The sequence below is a fragment of the Ursus maritimus genome, unplaced genomic scaffold, assembly GCF_017311325.1.
Source record: "Ursus maritimus isolate PB19 unplaced genomic scaffold, ASM1731132v1 scaffold_15, whole genome shotgun sequence".
Taxonomy (NCBI): domain Eukaryota; kingdom Metazoa; phylum Chordata; class Mammalia; order Carnivora; family Ursidae; genus Ursus; species Ursus maritimus.
Genome location: NW_024423897.1, coordinates 31972240 through 31995030, shown reverse-complemented (window position 1 = coordinate 31995030; position 22791 = coordinate 31972240). Strand labels below are relative to the sequence as shown.

Below are 22791 nucleotides of genomic sequence, written 5' to 3'. Positions count from 1 at the left end.
AAAAAAAAAAAAAGATGCTACATTCCTATTTATCCCTCCTGTCGTGTAGGTATCGCCCTATATACCCTCTCTATCAAGGCGCAGCTCTCAGACGCCATGGGTTGAAACCCTTCCACCCTACTTGAGCACGAGAAGGCAGTGGTGTGATATACCTGTTTATTTTCATTTCCCCCTCAGTACCTCCTCCATGTTCTTTTTCATACTCTGTCTCCCTCTGTCTAACCTTCTGGCCTTGGCAGGCCCCTCCTCTGGTCCCAAGCTCATGGAACCTTCTGTTTTCTGATAATGATCTAAATTAGTTTGACTTGCACTTTCCAGGCATACTTGTATGAATAAAGCTCATTGGAAAACTGAAAAAACTATGTGAGTCGAAGGAATGAAGCAATTCAGGCCACATGGCAAATTGATAAGAGAGAAACCCTTGGAGGTGAGTCTCCAAATCAAGCCACAGACCCCGTTAGCACAGTCTTTTTTGGCAAAGCAGATAGGCAACCAAGCGTGAAAATTAGGGGGAAAATATTTCCAAAGGACTCTTCAGGATTTAAGATTAAATAAAAGAGCGTCTTTCTTTGTGTTGTAGGCACTTTCTCCTCAGGCAGACTATATATTTTCAAAGAAGGTAAAACACTTATCATCTCTCAGGCTCCTAGTCTACCATTGCCCCTTTATAATCAATGTGGTTTATTATTTTGGAATAGAAGGAGAGTAGAGAGAAATAGTCTTACTTTAGCGTACCTTTCCATAACACTTTTAAGTTGCACAGACCCTCCACAATGACTCACCATCCCCCATCCCACATAAACATATGATCGCACAGACACAAAACACTTAGCTCCTTAGGATCCCATGATGCTCACCTACAGTTTCCTCTGTGTCCTGAGTCATGTCTTGGCTGTTTCAGGCTCTCTAAGAGACAGCACCTAAGTATCAGAAATAGTAAGGCTAAAAAATTGAACAAGCAAGTTGGCAAGTTTCTCACAAAAGGTTCACATAAGTTTCTTTAAAGGACAGTCCCTCCTCCACTTGATTGGCACAATGATCTGGAAGCTTCCAGCGATGGGCTGCTATTGAGGAGGATGATGCTGTATTCTACCACTATGACATTTTCTTGCTTCTGAGCTCCTGCTGACCAACAAAATGGCTGCATCTCACCGAATATTGTCCCTTGGGTGGAGACCAGAGTATCTGAGAAGGAAGAAATTAGAGACTGGAACTCAAAGCATTTTTGTAGACCAAAGGAGTTCCTCTCCCTAAACTTGGGTCCATTGATCACAAATTTGGGAATGGTTTTCAGTGGTCACTTTACTGGCCTGGTGTTGGTAAAGCCTTTATGGTGATCTTGTTGATTGTTCTACTTGGTGAAAGTCAGTCACACAAACCGGGCATGCTCAGTGGAACGGAATGCCCACCAGGGGCAGTTGAATGGAATGTCCAACTGACAGCAGCAAAGCAAAAGCCTTCTCTGCCTCCCCTTCCTGTTCCCCACTCCCCCTCCACAATTCACGCAGTCTGAGTCTTGGCCTCTCTCCAGGCTCAGGCTTTTTTCTTTGATTCCATTCTCTCTTCCTGTTTTCAAATCGTTTTTTATCCACACCTCTTAGCTATAATGCTTTCAACTTTACTAGTATGGACCTAAATCTGGTCCCCATGCTCCCAACCCTAAATCTATATGACCACAGTTTTCAATGTATGCCCAGACTGGCTGAATATTAATGTGGTAGGTGTTAGGGAAGGGAGTGCTAGGAGTCTATAGGTCTGGATGTGAAAGGGGCCAAGGGAAGGGGCTCATGACAATTCTCATCTGTGGCTGCTTCTCCAGTTATCTTCCTTCATTGGTGAAGTTTATTTCAGATTCATAGGTCAAATGCTTCCAATTAAATCTTTGAATTCATCATTCTTTTTCCAGATTATTTTGCATTATATTTATCATAGGGACCTCAGTAGGCTGCTGGTTAAGAACATTTTGAGCTTCCCAAGTCAGCATCACTAGTTCCCAGATTGTGTCCATAAGCGCCTGGTAACAGGAATCACCTGGTGTCCTTATTTAAAATGTCCATTCCTAGGTCCACTTCAGGCCTGGTAAATTAGAATGAGGGGCAGAAATCTGTGCTTTTAATGAGCACCCCTAGTGATTCTTGGGATCACTAAAGTCTGAGAAACACTGTCTAAGCTCATTGCCCCATCGTCCACTAGCGGATAATTGAAAATTTAGCAGTTATTCGAAGGGCGTTCATTGTGGTTGGGCAAGACGGGCAGCTGCGTACCTCCAGTGCCATGACTTGCGCACCCCTGAAGAACAGGGTGAGAATTGGTGGGTCCGAGAGGTATTGAGGTAGCCTGAAACTCTTAACGCCTCGTAGGGAAATAAAGACATTGCAAATTACATGCTCTTAGAATCTTAAAGAACAATGTGCAGTAGAATCAATAATAAGAAAGATAGCTATTTAGATAATTGCCATAATCAATTTCTTACTCTTTTTGTGAATGGTAGCAAATGATTTTTCTGAATGTCTGTATATCAAGGTTTCCTTGATTTCATAGAGATCAGGGAGGTTAGGCGATGATTGATTTATATTGAGTTTGTAATTTATTGGGGCAATCAAAACACATCTTTTTGCTAAATATTCTTTCAGATAAAGCAAATTCACCCATCGATCTGTCTTTTCATAAAGCAATATTGCAGATAGATTTTAAAAAGTCAAACTTCAAAAACAACAATTTTGCTGTCATTTTTATTCCGTTTTCCTCGGGCCATCTTGTTTCATTTCCCCGTTATTTCCAATTTTTTCTTTATACTAGGTTAACACAGTATGGGTTTGATGTCTCGTAAACCCTAGGAGCATGCTAAACACTGATTTTCAAAGTTAATAGGATGGAATGTGCTAACTAATGAAGTATTGTTTCTAGACATTTGTTTGCAAGGGAGTTCAAATTCAGCTTGCTAAAGAACTGAGGAATCTCCCTGGGTATATGGTAACCATTCCCTTTCAATCTAACTTGACAAGTCATAATACCTAATCCCAGAACTACTGTGTTCCCAAATGAGGTGTTACCAGACAGGAATATTAATAAGACAGTAAAGGCAAAATATAAAGCTAGAGGAGAATATCTATCTATCTATCTATCTATCTATCTATCTATCTATCTATCTATCATCTATCTATCATCTATCTAATATCAAAATTTATAGAAATTTACATTTTTGTGGTTTAATGGTTTTAGAGTACAATTCCTTTGAACTATGAAATGAATCCTTATTTTCTTTAAATGAAGTATTAGATCTCATAAAATATATTTAAAATGAAATGCTTTTTTTTTCAGTCAGTTTTAAGACATAAGCCTAATCGCGTACACTGTGGTGTATAAGAGGTAAGAAATATTAGATGATAATTTTACACAGAGCTAATATTCTTGTCCTGTTCGTGGCTCTCATTTCCTCCTTTCTCTTGCCTCCCTTCCTTTCTCCTTCCTGTCGACTCTCTCCTGTCCTCTTTTCTCCTTTTCTCTGGTCTCTCTAACCCTTCTTTGCTTTTTCTACTTGTAGTAATTTTACTAAGCATGCTGCATTTTTAAAAGTTGAGAATATGGTTTTAAAGTCATCCCTTCAGGGGGCGCCTGGGTGGCTCAGTCTGTTAAGCATCTGCCTTTGGCTCAGGTCGCAATCTCCGGGTCCTGGAATCGAGCTCCAAGTCAGCTCCCTGCTCAGTGGGGAGCCCGCTTATCCCTCTACCTCCTGCTTCTCTCTGTCAAATAAATAAATAAAATCTTAAAAAAAAAAAAAAAGCCATCCCTTTAGGAATTCAGGAGTTTAAGAATTTAAGCTTGAGAGGGAATTTTCAGATGGATTTATGAAATGGTTCATTCTCAAGTGATAGATAATTGAAGCCCTTGCAGACAAGTAATTTTCTAGCAATTTTTTTCCCAAATACCTCTCATGTTAGGCATTTGTAGCTTTGCTACCAACAGGTGTCGGGAGAAGAACATAGACTGGCTTCATAATTTGAGTAGTGAGAGAAACAACGGGAGCTCTTGACCTCTGAAGACCTTCCTTAGTGGTCTGGCATCCCGGCAATTAACTTTCTGTGTTCTGGAGCTTATTCAGCCTTTCTCAGAGCTTTTAGAAGGTCTAGGTTTTAACTGTCAGTTGCCTCTTAGATGCTCAGGTCCTGTTACTGTGAACATCATTTTTTGATTGAGGAATTCAGCTTTAATGGCTGCTAGGTAATACAAAGTAGGATACATTCATGCGCTCAGCTTTTCGTAATAAGTTACTTGGGCCCCATAAGTGCCTAAATAAATCTTAGAATAAACAACCAACAGTATTATATTTTTAAGGATTAAAAACACAATTTTATTACCGCTGGGTGATTATCTTACGTTTAGAAAGAAAAATCTTTTACTTTTTTTTAATTTTTTTTATTTTATTATTTTTAAAAGATTTTATTTATTTATTTGACAGAGATAGAGACAGCCAGCGAGAGAGGGAACACAAGCAGGGGGAGTGGGAGTGGAAGAAGCAGGCTCATAGCAGAGGAGCCCGATGCGGGGCTCGATCCCACAACGCCAGGATCACGCCCTGAGCCGAAGGCAGACGCCTATCTGCTGTGCCACCCAGGCGCCCCTACTTTTTCTTTTTTAAAGAAGAAACACTTCTTTGTTGTCCATCAATTACTTTTATAAGATTAAAAATGCATTTCTGATTCATGATTTTGATAGTTTTGATGACCTCAAGATGTGCCATAAAATTTTGTATATAGTCATGTTACTCTTAGAGATTTTTAGAATCCTCCATGTCCAATGAGTTTTTTAAGAACTTATTAAATGAAACTGTTTGAAAACATTTTAGTCAAGAAGTGATGGTAAAAAAATATTAGGTGAAGTTTCAAATAATAAAATTTCTGGTTACCAGTAGCACTCAAATATTAACTGAGATTTTTGTTGGAAAGGAGGCAAATCATAAGACCATAATCTGGATCAAGGATTGAAAAACAAAACATGACTTTTTTGACTGGTCCTAGTGTTAATATATGTAATTCTTCATCTGCTTCCATAATGCACAGAGAAGAGCATAGAAGTTCAAGGAGATGGGGTGCCTGGGTGGCACAGCAGTTGAGCGCCTGCCTTCAGCTCAGGGCGTGATCCCTGCGTTATGCGATCGAGCCCCACATCGGGCTCCTCCACTGTGAGCCTGCTTCTTTCTCTCCCACTCCCCCTGCTTGTGTTCCCTCTCTCGCTGGCTATCTCTGTTAAATAAATAAATAAAATCTTTAAAAAAAAAGTTCAAGGAGATGAACCTGGAGCCCATGTCGGCATTTTGTGCTCACTAAAGCAGAAAAGTAGATATAAATACTAGAGATATAGCAATAAAGTTACTTCCTCTAAGCCTCAGTTCTGTAAAACGGTTAGTTGCCCAGGGATGTACAAAGGAAAGGTGTTATTGTTATGTTATCTGTTATTGTTATTGTTATTGTTATTGTTGTATTCCTATTGTTATCTGTTATTTTGTTTGCATTGGTCTTGTTCTTGTTGTATTTACAGCTTAACCAAAAAATAGACTAACCGGACCAAATTATTCCAGCAGCATTATGTCTATCTTGGTCTTAAAAGCATGGTTTCTGGGGCACCTGGGTGGCTCAGTCGGTTAAGCATCTGACTTCGGCTCAGGTCATGATCCTGGAGTTCTGGGATGGAGCTCTGGTCGGGCTCACTGCTCAGTGGGGAGTCTGCTTCTCCTTCTGCTTCTCCCCCTGCTTGTGCTGTCATTCTTAAATAAATAAAAAATCTTTAAAAAAAAGATCATGGTTTCTGATATTAAGAGAAAGTGTTCTTCCAGGACTTTTTTTATAATTAAGATTTTATTTATTTATTTGAAAGAGAGAGAGAGAGAAAGAGCACAAGTTGGGGGAGAGGCAGAGGGACAAACCGACTCCCCACCGAGCAGGGAGCCTGTCCCTGGTCTCCATCCCAGGACTCTGAGATCATGAGCTGGTAGGCAGACGCTTAACCAACTGAGTCACCCAGGTGCCCCCTTCCAGGACTCTTTGTGAAATAATCCTACTGATGATATAATCAGTCTACGTGTTAGCTACTCAGTTGTTGATTACCCACATGTTAATTACTTCTTAAGCATTTCTCTCTTTTGTATTATATTTCATAAAATGATATTCTCCAAATCTTCTCTGTTTCTTGGTAGTATATGAATTTTATAAAAGCAAATATACTGATTGTGTTCTTTGCTGTTTACAACCTAAAGTATGCAATTTCTAAGTCTGTTTCTATATGATTCTTTTTATTCCTTTCATTGGCTATATTTTCCTGCTTCTTTTTTTTAAGCTTTTATTTATTTATTATTTATTTTTATTTATTTATTTATTAATGTTTTTTATTATATTATGTTAGTCACCATACAGTACATCCCTGGGTTTTTTTTTTTATGCTTTTTTTTTTTTTTAAGATTTTATTTATTTATTCGACAGAGATAGAGACAGCCAGCGAGAGAGGGAACACAAGCAGGGGGAGTGGGAGAGGAAGAAGCAGGCTCATAGCGGAGGAGCCTGATGTGGGGCTCGATCCCAGAACGCAGGGATCACGCCCTGAGCCGAAGGCAGACACTTAACGACTGTGCCACCCAGGCGCCCCATTCCTGGTTTTTGATGTAAAGTTCAATGATGCATATTTTCCTGCTTCTTTACATTTTTTTCCCCATTGGATGTCAGATATTGTGAATTATGTTTTGTTGGGCGTTGAGTATTTTTGAGCTTTGTTCTGTGACACAGCTCAGTTATTGGGGAATAGCTTGATCCTTTCTGAGCTTTCTCTTATGTCTTATAAAGTATAAGGACCAGACAATCATAATGAAGGGCTACTTTGGCCCTACCACTCAGGTGATATTCTTCTGAGTACTATTGCTGTCCCATGAGTTATGAATTTTCCACTGTGGCTGGTTGAAAAATATGGATGATTCCTAGGCCTGGGTGGGCTTTGGGCATCATTATTTTTGTTCTTTTGCATGTTTTTTTCCGCAGTCTCTGCTCTCCCCGCATGTATGCCTTATTCAGCTCTCAGCTGCAAGACTGGGGGTGAGTACTCGGTAGATCTCCAGAGTTTTCCATTGGCCAATCCTCCCCCCCAACCCCCCCCCCGGGGTCTGCCGTAATGACTCTATCCACTTTGCCCTGTCTGGACTGCCAGCTCTGTATCTAGAAACTTTCTCCAGGAAGTAAGGCTGGGCAATCACTGGAACTAACTTCATCTTTTCCCTCTCTCTTAGAGACCAATGTCCTGCATGAACCGTGTTCAGTGTCTGAAAACTGTTGTGTCTTACATTATGTCTGTTCTTTCACTTACTTTAGGTGGAAAGGTAAATCCAATCCCTGTCACTTCATCTTTGCCAGGAGCGGAAGTTTGCCAACACCCTTACATTTATTTATGTTGTCTCTGTATTGCGAATGGCTGCCACACACTTGCTCCCAGGAACGCGAGTGGGTAAGTTAGGAATATGTTTCCTCGCAAAACAAACAAATAAACCCAGAAAACCCTCTTAACATTAGCTTAAATATACAATGTTTCATTGTTCGTATATGAAAATCCGTCTGGAGACAGGAAGCGGAACTAAAGCAGCTGTTCAGCAACGTCATTCTGGGTCTAGGTTCTTCCCTTTCCTGCTTTACTATCTTTAGCATGTGTTTTTGGTCTTTTAGTTGCAAGATGGCCTTGCTATTAGACCTCATGTTTGCATTCCAGGAATGAAGAAGATAGAAGAGTACAAAGCTTTCTCCATGTAAGACGTTACATTTAATTAAAAAAAAATTTTTTTTATTATGTTCAGTTAGCCACTGTATAGTACATCATTAATTTCTGGTGTAGTGTTCAATGATTCATCAGTTACGTATAACACCCAGTGCTCATCACATCACATGCCCTCCTTAATACCCATCACCCTGTTGCCCTCTCCCCCCACTCCCCTCCCCTCTGAAACTCTCAGTTTGTTTCCTGGGGTCCATAGTCCTACATTTTAAATTTGAGAAGAGAAGGCATTCACAATGATTCCCATTCACATTTTTATTGGTAAGAATTTGGCCCTTCCTCACTGCAGGGGAGTCTGGGAAGTCACGTATTTTAGCTTCCATGCCTCTCAAGAGAGGGTGACAGTGAAGAAAGGGGTTATGAGGCTCTTTCGGATAGATAGTCCAGAGTGTCTGCCGGAACAAAAATCCTAACATATTCCCAATATGTAAGGGTAGACAATACTGCCATAAACCCCAATATGACTGGAGATCTGTGGGAGCCACGTGAAGCCATTTATTTCCTATGTTTGATAACATTTTCCTTCTGTGTTTGTGAGCTGGCTTTATGTAAATCAGAAATAGTGAATAAAAGTGAAGGCAAGACGACAAAATCAGTTTAGGGTATGACAGACAAATTCAAATGGAGACTATGCCTCGTATCATTGTCCTCATTTGTTTGGTTTAGTCCACTTTTACTGTTTATTATTTAATTTATTTCAGAAGCTCTCGAAATCATTAATTTTTCCACTCTCACTGACTTGGGTTTTTGTGCCTCTTGAGCATACAGCACGCACATGCGTGCACTCACCTAAATTTTAATGCTGTTGAGATGACAACACTTACGGTCATACAGTTTCTTTGTTTAAAAAATTCTAGTGTCATGATATACAAGGAGAAATGCAATTAGATTAGATTAGATGATTAAGCAGATGTTTTGGCCTGGACCCAAGATCTCAAGGGACAGACTGTGAGCGTAATTAATAATCTTTAATGTGTTCTTTAAAGGAGTGGGCGTGGTTAGCTTTCAAGGCTTTTGTTTTTCTGTTTGCGAGTTGAGTTGCTTAAGAAAATACAGGAGTTAGAGAGAAAATGAAGTAAAACAGGAAAATCTGATAGCTGGTAGTTGGAGAAGGACTTTGCAGAGAGAAGAGAAACGTCTAAATAAGATTTGTTTTTATTTTGAAAGTATGGAAAATATCAGACATTTATAAAAGTAGAGATGATTGTATAATGAATGCTTACATATGTTTTCATCACCGGTTTCAATAATTATCAAGTCAGACTTCATCTCCTTTCCTTTATATCCCCTTCTGTTTCCCCATTCATGGATTATTTAGAAGCAAATCCCAGACATTGCATGATGTCATTCACAAAAATTTTAGAATGCTTTTCTAAAAACGAAAGATTCAAGAGTCTTTAAAGAGAAAGTAAGCATAGTACCATTATTATACTTGAAAAAAACTAACAATAATTTCCTGATATCATCAAATATTTAGAGCTGAATTTCCTCATAGTGTCATTTTATTTTTTGAGTTCATTTGCTTTAGTATGAACCAATTATGGTCTATCTGTTGCAATTAGTTGATATCCTTTTAAGTTTCTTTTAATCTCCAGGTTTTAACTGGGATTTTATAAATTTGATTTCTGTGTAAAGAACGATGTAAATCTTTTCTGTATCCTAACTGAACAGTCAATAAAATCTCCATAGTTGACTCGTGCTATTTGGAATAGATTTGCTTTTGGTGGAATGAAACAAATGCTAAATGTGGTCTTTTGTTCTGACATGGGGGTGTGTGTGGTGGGGTGGGGCGCTTCCCCGCACCAGCAAGCTGTTCTTGCACACTAGTGGAGTCTGAGAATTCAACTCAACTCTAACACTTTCTACCCAGACAGAGCATCCGATTTCACAGGTAAAGGGCTCAGTCCCACAAGACCTGCTCCCTGATCCCCCAACTTCAGAGGTCAGTCACAAACTGGAGTTAGATCACCTGTACTTCTGACCAACAGGCTACAGTTCCACAAGCTCCTCCCCAGGTTCCATTAATTTCCTCGAGTGTTTCACAGAACTCAGAGAAACATTTTACTTACTAGATCACTGGTTTCTTATAAAAGTCTATACCTCAGGAACAGGCGGATGGAAGAGAGGTAAAGGGGAGGACATGGGGAAGGAACACAGAGCTTCCATGCCTCTTCAGGCACCCCACTCCCCCAGCATCTCCGTGTGGGCCCCAAGCCGGAAGCTCTCCCAGTTCTGCCTTTTTAGGTTGCTATGAGTTTTCATTACATCAGCATGGTTGGTTAAATCATTTATCGCTGGTGATTGGGCTCCATCTCCAGCCCCCTCCCCTCTCTGGAGATTTTGGGGGTGGGACTGAGAGTTCCAACCCACTAATCACACGGTGGGCTGTACTGGCAAACAGCCCCCCACCCCAAGTCACCTCTCATTAACGTAGCAAAAGTCACCTCTATGTCTCTCAACGCCTAGGAAATTCCAAGGGTTTGGAGGGCTGTGAACTAAGAACCATGGATGAAGACCAGATATGTATGACAAATATATTTTGGTCATCCGAGTGGTCATGCGACCATTATATTGCATATGGCATTAAGGTTAACACAAAGCAAAATCTACCAAAAAGAAAATACTATCTACCATGGCTTAGCAACATGTGGGCTCTATTAGAGTAATTAAATTTACCCCTGTTTATAAAACATGGATGTAGTAGAAAAAAATGGTATTAAAGAAAAGAAGATATGCTTAAAAACAGCAATACCATGCCATTTCAGTTATGAACACTTGCCTTAGAAAGGCAAACTTACACACGATCAGGAAGAATACTTTAAAAAGCGCATGTGTGTATATCGTATTTGCATTACATATTGGCAAAGTATCTCATTTACAAGTTATAGTATTCAGACAGATTGGTGGTTCTGAAGTTGGCACTTAAATATTTCCCTTGCCTGTCAGGAAGTGTCACTTTAAAGATTTATTAAGTGAGTACCATATGCACACTTAGACAGTTTTATTTTAGCGATTGAATTAACAATTTTCACAAGGGCCATTTTGTCTCAATTTGCGCTGACTGCACTGTTTTAGGTACAGCTTTCTCTGCTGCAGGAGGAGTATCGGGCTTGTCTGAATATTTTTCTAAAGCCTGTGAGGTATCCCTCCTTCCTTCGGTAAGTGATGGAGTAATATGGATGGAGTAATACGGACTCTCACAGTTGGAGGTGCTGTTAGGTGGTCCTTTAGGCTGATATGTGCCCTACTATAGACTCTCCTGCCTTTTCCTCATCCTCCTTCCAGTTCTTAGCAGGTGGCAACTTGGTCTTTGCTGGAAAACTTCCAGGGGCAAGGACTTTACCACTTTCACATAGATTCTTCCATTTTGACACAACTCAAATTGGTAGAAATTAGGTAATTGGGTCATGGATGGAATTAGTGCCCTTATAAAAGAGGCTCCAGAGCGTTCTCTCTTCCTGCTTCTGCCAGGTAAGGGTACAACAGGAAGTTGGCAGTCTGCAACCTGAAGAGGGTCCTCACCAGAACCCGACCACGCCGGCACCTTGATGTCGGATTTCCCAGCTTCTAGAATTGTGAGAAATAAAATTTCGTCTGTCTAAAGCCACCCAGTCTATTGTACTTTGTGAGAGCAGCCTAAACTGACTAAGACAGTGAGTAAAATACTGTTTTTCCCCCAGGAATTGAGACTAAGGAACTGATCTCTGGGGAGTAGCACTAAAATTTTCACTTAATTTTGAGTTCCCATATTCTGGGTAAGAGAAGTTTTCGATGTATATTTTGCTCCGTCAAGATTGGCTTGGGAAAGGGGACTGGTTCAAGGCTGCATATTGGGAGAACGTGGAGAGTCAGTTTGTAAAGATGGGACAGACAAGGGCAAGAAAGATCAAGCAGGGGTTGAAATCTGCAGCCAGACCCTAGATTATTCTGTCCGTACTGACATTGAGGAACCAGCTGTTTGAGCATTGATCCTCAATTAGTCTAGAGATTTTTCTGTAAGTATCCATCACATAGTGCACTCTCTTGACTACACCACTGAAAGGGTTTTTGTTAAGTGCTCAGTCAAAATAAAAACATAGCCTTTATGGTACTCCTAATGAGTCTAAGAATCCTATCAATCAAGGCTATTCAGAGAGATTCAGAAGGATTCTTGGCAATCATATCTTTCTTTTCCAAGAGCTTATAAGTTATATATTTACTAATCCACCTTAAACGTTTTGGGGGGTATTAAATTTAGTTCCCAGGATCCACCTTTCTCTCCTTTTTGAAAATTAAGACTTTTTCTCTCTGCAGTATTTGTGTTGTTTTGCATTTCTCTCATTCTTTCAAAATTCTTAAATATGGAGGGTAGGTTCAGGACCACAGCTGCAATTTCTCCCAGTGCACTGAAATGGGTCATCCTGCTTTATCTCTTTCGTTTGATAACTTTGAACCTCCCACCAGCAACTGGATCACTTTCCCGTATATGCTTCCTTCCTTCCAGCATAGCCCAGAAAGTTCTGTGTCCTTTCATGCGTGCATGCCTTATCACCGTCAAGTTTTGAATATTTTTACACAATGTTTACGGTCCCTTGCTGCTTCTTATCTTCTTTGTTTTCTCCTTTATTACATGAACCATGCACATGAACTTTCTAGGCCTTCTAGTTCCCAAAGAAGGGAGGAAAAATCCCACCAAAGGGAGAATTTAAATGTTGCTTTCTCCCTTTTATGCTAATTCTTCCTTCTGCACCCCTAATAAAAACCTTAAACCGTAAATTTTCACAGGTAGTACAAGGGGAGGAAAGTATTTATTACATATGTGCTCGATAAAATTCAAGACACTGTATCTTATTGCTTTTCTTTATTTTAGTATATAGTCCTTCAACAAAACTATAAGGTGAGCATTATTATTCTCCTTTCACAAATAAGGAAACTGAGGCTCATAGAGGATATGATGAAAGGGGTGTGGAAAGAAAGTTTTTTAAAAAAAGATTTTATTTATTTACTTGAAAGCGAGAGAGAGCAGTAGTGGTGGGGTGGGGGGGAAGGCAGAAGGAGAGGGAGAAGCAGACTCCCCACTGAGCAGGGAGCCTGACTGGGGCTCTATCCCAGGACCCTGAGATCATGACCTGAGCTGAAGGCCGATGCTTAACCAACAGAGCCACCCAAGTGCCCCAAGAAAGTTAGTTTTTATATGCAAGCTTGGTTCTTATTGTCTAGTTTAAGTCATGTGGTTTAAGTAGATGAAGTTTCTCTATACTACTTGCCTCCACATTTCCCGTTTGGAACCAATCCTCATTTCTATCCTCCTGTGTTCTAACTAAGCACATAAATAGTTCCATTTCAGTTCAAACCTGAATTTTCTCTCTTCAGTCCAAATTTACTCATGTTATATTTCATTCTCTAAGTATCCCATCCATTTGGCAAAGAACAAAATGGAATCATCTGATAACTGTCTCTCTGGTCTACCTTGAGGTTCAGTTGTTACCTATACTGGGTAGATCCGCGTACTGTCAGAGGGACTTTGGAGACCCAATACTCAATCTAAAAGAACAACAGTTAAAGTGCTTCTTGATCATGATAAACTAGGTTATACTGAGATTTGAGGAAGGAGTAAAGTTAGGAAGACAACAAGATTTCCAGAGTCTTTAAGACTTTCCACATCCAGTGTGTTCAGGAGACATTTGATTCGCTCACCTTTGTCCTACAGAGTGCTGTCATCTTCAGAATGTTTTCATGTAATTCCTCTCATCAAAGCCCCACAAAGTAAAGGAGGACACCTACTCTTAACTCTTTTTTATTGTTGACTAGACCACGTCTTCCACAGGCCTGACAACTTACATCTCCCAACTTCAGGAATCATCCCCTTTGCTATTTTTCTTATTAAAACCAGCAGGTGCTTGTGTATTAGAAAATGGAATTATTGAGTCTTTAAAAATTGCCTTATTTTGCTGAACCCTGAGGAGTAGAACAGGATCAGAGTACTTCCGGGGGCTTGAAGGCAGAGCTGAGAGTTGAATGAATGCTATCCTGGAGCATCTGGATGTGGTGAAGGAGGCAGCAGTGACCAAGGGGGCAGTTAGGAGGTGGGGGCTCTTGAGCGGGACTTTGTAAAAGGAGTAGTCACAAGATAGTAATGATAAAATTTTCAAAATTTGTGTGTAGAATAAAAATAGAAACCACAGCTCTCTAAAAAATCCTGGATAGATAATCCAGGGGTGTTACTTTATTTTGTACCTTAATCTGCTATCAGGGAAAACCTGCCTCTTTTAATTTAGACCTAGCATCTTGGCATCACAATGGCAATTTCCCAGCATCCTCCTCAACTTCTGCTGAGCACTGACTGCTGGGATGCTTTTAATGAGATCAATTATCATTTTGGCAACTCAACAAGACTTCCATGAGAGAAGCAGAGAGTATGGTTCGAAACAAACACATCCCTGAGCTGTTTTCTATTATTCGCATAGGTTATGAAGATCCTTTGGTAGAAAACTAGACTAGAGTAAAAATTAATTGCTGTATTAACAGAGTACTCTGAGAGGTGGAATTGTGCTGCTTGGAAGCTAATAAGTGGCTTTTCTGGGTAGCATATTCGTGGGGGGAACCCCTTAGGTCTCTCCTCAGAAGGAAAGACACACAAAGAGAAACGGAGTTGGTGCGAGAGTGTGAAAGAAGTAATTTGTGTGATTGTGTGACTGATGTCTGTTTTCTCTCCATGAAGACAAGGACCATGTGTCCTTCGCTACCCATTTCCACCCTCCATGCTTAGCCAGGTGCCTTGCCATGGCCCTCACTAGATAATCACTAGCCACTTAATGCATACATACAGGTCATCTGTCTGAGGATCGTGTGTGAAATTCACCCCCTTTCATTTCAAAATGAAGTTTACCCAACACTAAACATGCGGTAAGCAAGGAAAAGCCTAGATCATTAGCCATTTCAGGCAGTCTAAAATTATGTCATGTTTTAAATTTATTTCTTTAGATATCTTTCTTCAATATTTCCTTAATGGAAGTAAGGGGGGAAAGTGGTTTTTATTAAAGAAGTGTACGTAGAGACAGGTTTACTTATAAACTCACATGCACTGACGAAAGTGGATCAAGGTTTTAAAACTTGTCAAAATGTCTCCCTTCTAGCTGCATATTACAGAGACCCTGAGTTGTCTCTTAAATACATAGTCTCTTCTCCTGTAGTACTTGAAGCTTTAGCTGGGTAACAATAGGTCTGTAAAGAATACATCCCCCAGGGGCGCCTCGGTGGCTCAGTTGGTTAAGCGTCTGCTTTTGGCTCAGGTCATGATCCCAGGGTCCTGGAATCGAGCCCTTGCTCAGCGGAGAGCCTGCTTCTCCCTCTCCCTCTGCCTGCTGCTCCCCTGCTTGTGCTCTTTCTTTCTCTCTCTCTCTGTCAAACAAATAAATAAATAATCTTAAAAAAAAAAAAGAATACATTCCCCAGCTTTCCTTGCCACTAAGGAACCACGTGACAATGCTCTGGACAGTAAGATGTGAGCAGAGGGGCTGACACAGGAAATTTTCAACTTTTAGTGTCTGTGGGCCCTGCTTCTAGGTTCCCAGGAAAGTTATACCTTTACCAAGGTCAGAGTGACTTACCGAACTTCAAAGCAGGGGCTCTATTCCTGCCCTCACTCAGCTCACATTGTACATCTGCTTCATTAGCAAATGAACTAAAAGAAACATTTCAGACTAGAGATAAAAGTCTCCCTAAGTTCTGTTCTCACACCTCTGAAGCCTGTGACCTGGCACATAGTAAAAGCATAAGATAAAGTTTGTAATTTTCTAAAATGTCCTTAGTAGTGATGATTCATAACTCCTGATGTAACAAAAAACCTATACAACCCTGTACTGAACATTCCTTCTCTGGGGCACTCTGTGAAGATTGTGTATCCTCGGCCGCTGTCCTTGTTTGGGCTCTTCCTTTTTTTTTTTTTTTTAGAAATTCTAGAAGGCCTATTTATTTGCAGCAACAATGCCCTGTACAGCTTCTTGGTCATGCCTTTAGAAGGAAAGGAGGTTGATCTCTGTTTTTGTTCTCCTCCCTGGGAGCTGGCATGTGGGGATGGTGGTGACTCATGTTTGTCCTGAGAAGAAGGGTCTCACTGAGGGCTGGCAGAAGAGCATTCTAGAATAACCTGTCACGGATATTGGTGAGCCTTTGCATCAACCAGGACAACCAAACAAAACCTATATTGAGAGAAATCAACTCTGGGCAGAACATCTTTCCTTACCCAGGTCTAAGGCTGCATCTGATTTTGAATGATCTACTTGTTGCTAAATGAGACTGCTCCTGCTGGCTGCAGACAACTCAGAAGTTCAGCCAGTCCTGGGAGTAGTGTTTTCAAAGTTCTCCTCCAGGATGCCATCTACTTTCGTAGGGTTTTTATATGGAACGAAATGTGGAAACGTGAGTTAGTTTATCCTGGTGATGACTCAGCAGACTTTATAGACTGACCTCCCCATGGTCTGATTCTGGACAAGAGGCTTTTATTTTTAAGAAGAAGAGATTTGACATAAAACAGATTATCATCAAGTAAAAAATTAGGGTTTTTACTCTGTTTTGGATGATATTAGATGTCATCATCAAGGGGGACAAGAAATTTAAACGGAAGTGCACTCACTATGAATGCCCCACAAAAAATGCCCAGTGATGAAGGTTGTAACCTACACACCTGTGAGCCAAACTTAGTTATCAGAGTGTTTTGTGCTTTAATTTTTTTTTCTTTTCTAAAAAGATTTTATTTATTTATTTATCGGAGAAAGAGAAAGAGAGGAAGACAGAGCACCATTAGGGGGCGCTGCAGGCAGAAGGCGAAGCAGGCTCCCCGCTGAGCAAGGAGCCGATGCTGGGCTGGATCCTAGGGTCCTGGGATCATGACCTGAGCTGAAGGCAGATGCGTAACCCACTGAACCACCCAGGCGCCCCCGTGCTTTGATTTTTTCTTTAAATTTAAGGCCAAATGTTTTATTCAGATTTCAGATACAATAATGCTATGTAAAATACAACCCCAGAAGTCTCCGGGGCATGCAACCACAAACATCTTTTCTTGCTCACGGATGCGCAGGTCAGCTGGGGCGGCTCTGGTTCAGGCTGCCGTCAGGGTCGGGGCCTGCTCCGTGTATCTGTCATTTGGGAATCGGGAGGCTTTAGTGACGCATTGAAAGCTCTGGTTAGACGTGAAGTACAACCATCACGTACTGAAGCAAGCCAAGCCCTTCCCAGTGGGGCGGGGGATGGGCTTCTGCCTCAATGCAGGGGGTGTGCACCTCCAACAATAGTGAAAGCTCTGTCACAGCAGGACTTGAAAGGGGGATTTCATTCAAAGGGGAAATTTTACATAAGAATCTGGATTCTCAAATCTTAAAAACTGAAAGACTTATCACCTCTAAGCCTATGGAAGACTGTTGCGAGTGCAACTTTCTTTCTTCAGATGGGACATGCTCTTTCAGTTAAGCCAGATTCTCCGTTACTCACGGTCGCCATTTGTCAGCCCTCTTTCCTCAGCCTTACCCCTCTGACTTTGGAGGCAGTTTAGTTTACGACTTGTTGCTTAGCAGATGGGTCAAAATGCACAAAAATACCTCAAAACCCAACTGGAAAGGGTTAAGAGGTTATGTATTTTTTTTTTAAAGTGCAAATAAATTCCAGGAGAGAACTGTGGGGCAGAGATCCTTTTTGGCTGGTGGCAAGTCATTAGGATAGAAAGCATAGTTTATGGAGCTTTTTATTGAAGATCGAGAATTGGAGCTGAGCCTCCCAGCATGGGTAAAAGTTTGTTATATAGTAAAAAAGTCTTACTCTAACAAGCGGACTGCAGGCTCTAAAGACTTGGTGAGACAGAAGCGCGTCCTGAGTGTTAGAACAAGGTCATAACAAGCCACCCTGGAAGATGAACTTGAAACTGATCCGTTCATTTTCATGCTGTCCTTTTTTTCTCTTCTGTAAATGAGAATTAAGTTCTTTGGGGGAAGAGAGATTCTCTATGAAATTGTAGGAATAAAAGATAAAAACTAGTCAAAGTTTATGTTATGTTTTTTTGCATCTATCAGTGATTTTAAAATGTAATTTCCATAGGTCGAAATTTTTATATGTCCTCTCCTTCCAGAGTGACAGCTTGCCTGTGTCTCTTAAAAGCATGTCCCCTTTGTCCCTGGAATGTGATTACATTCTCTGAAGTCAACCAGCTGGTGATCTTGGGACTTCGATCTTGTTGCTTCAGTGTGTACTGTGGCTGACATTTTATTTATTTATTTATTTTTAAAGATTTTATTTATTTATTTAACAGAGAGATAGCCAGCGAGAGAGGGAACACAGCAGGGGAGTGGGAGAGGAAGAAGCAGGCTCCCAGTGGAGGAGACCGATGTGGGACTCGATCCTGGAACGCCGTGATCACGCCCTGAGCCGAAGGCAGACGCTTAATGACTGCGCCACCCAGGCGCCCCTGTGGCTGACATTTTAATACTTTAAGAGCTCTTACAGAATATTTCTAGGATTAATTGTTTCACCAAAAGGTTTTTCTTCATTGTGCATAGAAGCCATATTCAGTCTTTTGTAGGTTTCGCAACTGTAGGATGAAAAACAAAAACACAACCCAATTCCTGCTCCATGCTGGGACAGGGTATGGGGGGTAGATTGGCCAGCTATTGCCACAAAACTGTTGTGTAACACATCATCCCAAGCTCAGTGGTTTAAAACAACAGGATTTACTTGCATGGATCTGTGGATTGGCTAAGGGTAGCTGAATTCGGCAGGGTGTGACTGGACTTGGCTGGGCATTCTGCTGTTCTTGGCTGTATTCATTCATGTGCCTGCAACTTGCTGGGTTCAGCTGACCCCAGCAGGGTGGATTTGTTTCGTGGGTTTCTCCTCCTTCCCCTGGGCCAGTGAGTTTTTTCATGGTGCTGGTGGAGGTCAAAGAGGCCAAACCCAATCAAGTAAAGGCTTTCAAGCAAATGCTTTCTACCCCTGCTTGTATTCTGTCTATTAATGTCCTACTGGCCAAAGCAAGTCACATGGTTGAGACTAGCCTTGAGATATGGGGATTACTCTGCCTCTAGTGAGAGGGCCCTAGAAGGTTACATGGCAAAGGGCGTGTATGCAGGAAACAGTGACAAATGGGGGACCTTAATGTAATCTACCACTAAACCTCAATCATATTCTCCTTCAACGTGTGCACTACAAAAAATCAATGGTTTTGAAATTTAAACAGACTTGAATTCACATCTTGGCTCTGCTCTTTATTTTCTCAGTTTTTTCAACTCTAAAGTGGGGATAGTAGGGGCACCTGGGTGGCTCAGTCGGTTAAGCGTCTGCCTTCAGCTCGGGTTATGATCTCCGGGTCCTGGCATCGAGCCTCACATGGGGCTCCCTGATCAGTGGGGAGTCTGCTTCTCCCTCTGCCTCTGGTCCTCCTCCCACCCTTGCTCTCTCGCTCTCTCTCAAATGAATAAAATCTTTAAAAAAATAAAAATAAAATAAAATGGGGGATAGTAACAATACCTACCTCCTATGTTGCAGGAAGTACTTGGAACCTGGTGGGCACTTAATGAATGTTAGTCCCTTTCTCTTCAAACATACTTTCTTTCAAATATCTTTTCATTTTGCTTTATGCGGCTGTGGTTTATTTAGCAGAAGCATTTTGTAATCTCTATCTTGAAAGAAACCCTCACTCGATATTGTTTGGTGGCATAAATCAAATACCTTGAAGGCCTCTTTTAATCCTGCACGAGGGATACAGACAAAAATATTCTGCCATCATCATACCTCCCCAGGAAGAGTTCCTTCAATTATTTTTCAAAACCTGCTCATTGAAACTCTCCTGGCATGAACATTTTTGTCAGAACAAGAGTCTAAACTGGGTTAAGATAGATTTGTGATTTCTAATGAAAGTCGCATAACTCTAAAAATAAACATGAATTACAGACACACCCTGGCGGGCTCGGAGCCCGCAGCAGATTGAAGTCTAAAATAACAGAGAGATGCTGCATGCTGAGAGTGCATGAGGTGATATGTTTGAAACCAAATTGACATTACAGAACTGGATGGAAACAAATTTGTTGTCATGGCAGAATTGTCAAGGCTGCATCAAATTCCCCTCAAACAAACAAACAAATACCGTTTTCTAGAAGAAATACTTTCAGTGCTAAAGAAGATGGGTTTTGGCTAGGAAAGGATGCCAGTTTGTGCTGTTGAGGCAGAATGGAAGAATGAGCCCAAGTGGAAGTTCTGCTCAAACTGAAAAAAATAACTCTGGGAATATATCTCCTCTCTACCAGGATCATTAAGCCCATTTATCACATTTTCCTTTCTTAAGGCACTGAAATTTTTATTTCCTCCAAGCTGAGTAGAAGTGATACAATCATTTTTATTACATTAGAGATGAAAATTATCCATGACATTTTGCTTAAACTCATCAGCCATTGGAGTATATTTATGAGTATGGAATGGAGGTCACCTGACTTTAAGCAGAGTATCGCCACTATCTGGTTAAAGTCAGAATGAGCCCTTAGTGGCTCTTTTTTTTGGTAATATCAAAGTTAAGCGCAAAGATGAGAGTAAAATTTCAGCAACATCCGCTAAAAGGGATTGGTATTAATTAATGTACATATATAATATTATATAAAATTGAAAGCTGTGGAATAAGGAGAGTGTGTGTGTGCATCCACAGGCCTGTTTTATTCTTAGCTACAAATTAATAACTAATTGGTTTTGGACAAGTTACTAACGGAAATATCTGTCCTACCACTTCTACAGAGTTGTTTTGAATATCAAAGGAAACAATACATGAGAAAGTGCTTTTACAATGCTCAAGTGCTGTACCTATGTCTTTTAGCTGCCATGAAAACCCTCATTCTGATGTGCTCTCATATTTTTAGGATTTGGGGACTTTGAGTTTCCTTGTTTATTTCTTTCAAGTCAACTCAATTTAAAAAGTTACCAAGATTAAACAGTATATACCGAAGGCTTTAGCATTCTTGTGTGACCTAGTCCTGATTTCATAAAAAATGCAATAAAACAAAGTTCTCATCACAGTGATATTTACAAAATAAAAATATTTTTTAAATATTTTATTTTATTTTATATAAAAAAACCCCAGTTTTTCAGGGCACCTGGGTGGCTCAGTCGGTTAAGCATCCAGCTCTTGATTTTGGCTCAGGTCATGATGTTGGGGTGGTGAGATCGAGCCCCATGTCAGGCTCCCAGCTCAGCAGGGAATCTGCTTGAGTTTTTCGCCTTCTCCCTCTGCCCCTCCCCCTGCTCACTCTCTCTCTCTCTCAAATAAATAAATAAATCTTTAAAAAAAAAACCAGTTTTTCAATAAGGAGATAATTGAATAAATTATGGCATATTCACAACATGGACATTATAATAATTTTAAAAATTAATGACATGGCATAATAGAAGTATTTGACTGGTATGGCACAGGTGCTAATATGTACAACTGTATGCACTAAGCTGGCATAGAGTTTCTGGAAGCCTCTGGCAGTGCCACGCATATTCCTCTAGTTTCTGAAATGTGAGGGAGTCTAAGGGCCCCGGGGTGGAAGCCAAGACAAATTCAGGCGGGGTATATGGAAGGCTTGGGGCAGCAACCATTTCTAACCACTATGGAAATATTTCAATATTTTAGTAACTGAAGTGGTTATTAAACTAACTAAGTGGACTGTTCATTCTAGCGTAATATCAGCCCATATGTGAACTCAAAAGGATAGAATGTAAAAGTGTATGTAGAATATTATTGTAAAATAGTATTTATATATAGGAAAAACACTGAAGATGATGTAATTATATTTTCTTCTTTAGTTTTGTCATATTATCCAAATTTTCTACCATGAGATTTTTTTTTTTTTGGCACTCCAGCTATTTCCAATTTTTTGCTATGACAACCTAGACATGACACAAACTTTTCGCATGTCGTCATGTAAAGTGTGCAAGAATTTCTCCTGGTTATACCCTTGGAAGGGGAATTGCTGGGCAGTAGGGTATCTGGCTGCTCAACTATACAATATTAATTCCAGAGTACTTCCCCAAGTGTCTTAATTATTCCCCATCAGCAGCTTATAAATGATCCCATTGACAGCTATTCCCTTCGAGCCAGTATTGTCAGATTTAATAATTCCTAACAATATGAGGTGCGTTTGTTTCTCATTGCACTCTTTATTTGCATTTTCTTGTACATTTGTGAATGCCCCTTTCTATAACCTGATCCAGGCAGATGTGGAAAGAGGGGGAGGCCAGACTTAGAACCATGCAGATGAGGGTCTCCTCCAGTAGAAGCTGAGAGTTCCTGTGAAAATCCCCAAAGATCTCCCCTACTCATCTGTGATGCTGTCCCACGGTTAGAGATTATGTCTCTGGGATGTGAAGGCTTTTCTGGCTCCAACAACCTTTTGTGAAATAACAACAGCTACCTCCAAGGGACACTTATCTAGGAAGCAGCACCCGAGATGCTTTCCAAACATGGCGACTTGTATTATAGTCACCCCCACACCTTTATGAGGTAGGCATGGCTGTTCCCATTTCACAGCTAAGAAGAATGAGACCCAGAGCAGGTATGTGACCAGAACACAAGCCTCTGACTCCAAAACAAGTCATGATCCAGGGCAGCCTCCCTGGGAAGGACAGGGTCTACACCTTTATCTCCTAATCCGGTGCTTCTCAACCCTGACTGCGTGTTAGAACCCCTTATGCAAAGGGAGTCACTTCCCACCTTCAACATGGGCACGGTACCTTGAAGGCAATATGCTTGAGGCTGTTGGGCATTTCAGGACCCCAGTCTCTCATCTATCAGAGGCCATGGAGCCACCTAAGCGATTGAGAAGGGTCCCTTCATACAGCACCTGGTCAAGTCCTGTGATCCCGAGGCTGCAGCTCTGTAAGGAAATGTTGGATGGGCGGGGTTTAAGTGACAGTGAAGGTCTGGATCCCCACCAGTCCCTATTCTATGTAAGATTCCCCTTCCTGCCTCTCTCCTTCTTCCCCTTCTTTCTT

General features: G+C 40.8%; 1 protein-coding gene across 1 annotated transcript in view; it reads right to left on the bottom strand.

Annotated features, from left to right (window-relative positions):
* Positions 1-885, bottom strand: part of MROH2B (maestro heat like repeat family member 2B) — a 58117-nt gene extending 57232 nt beyond the window's left edge. The window contains exon 1 of the mRNA XM_008692759.1: positions 858-885. Coding sequence (XP_008690981.1) covers positions 858-885 — 28 coding nt within the window. The remainder of the gene's footprint in view (positions 1-857) is intronic.
* Positions 886-22791: the final 21906 nt, after the last annotated feature.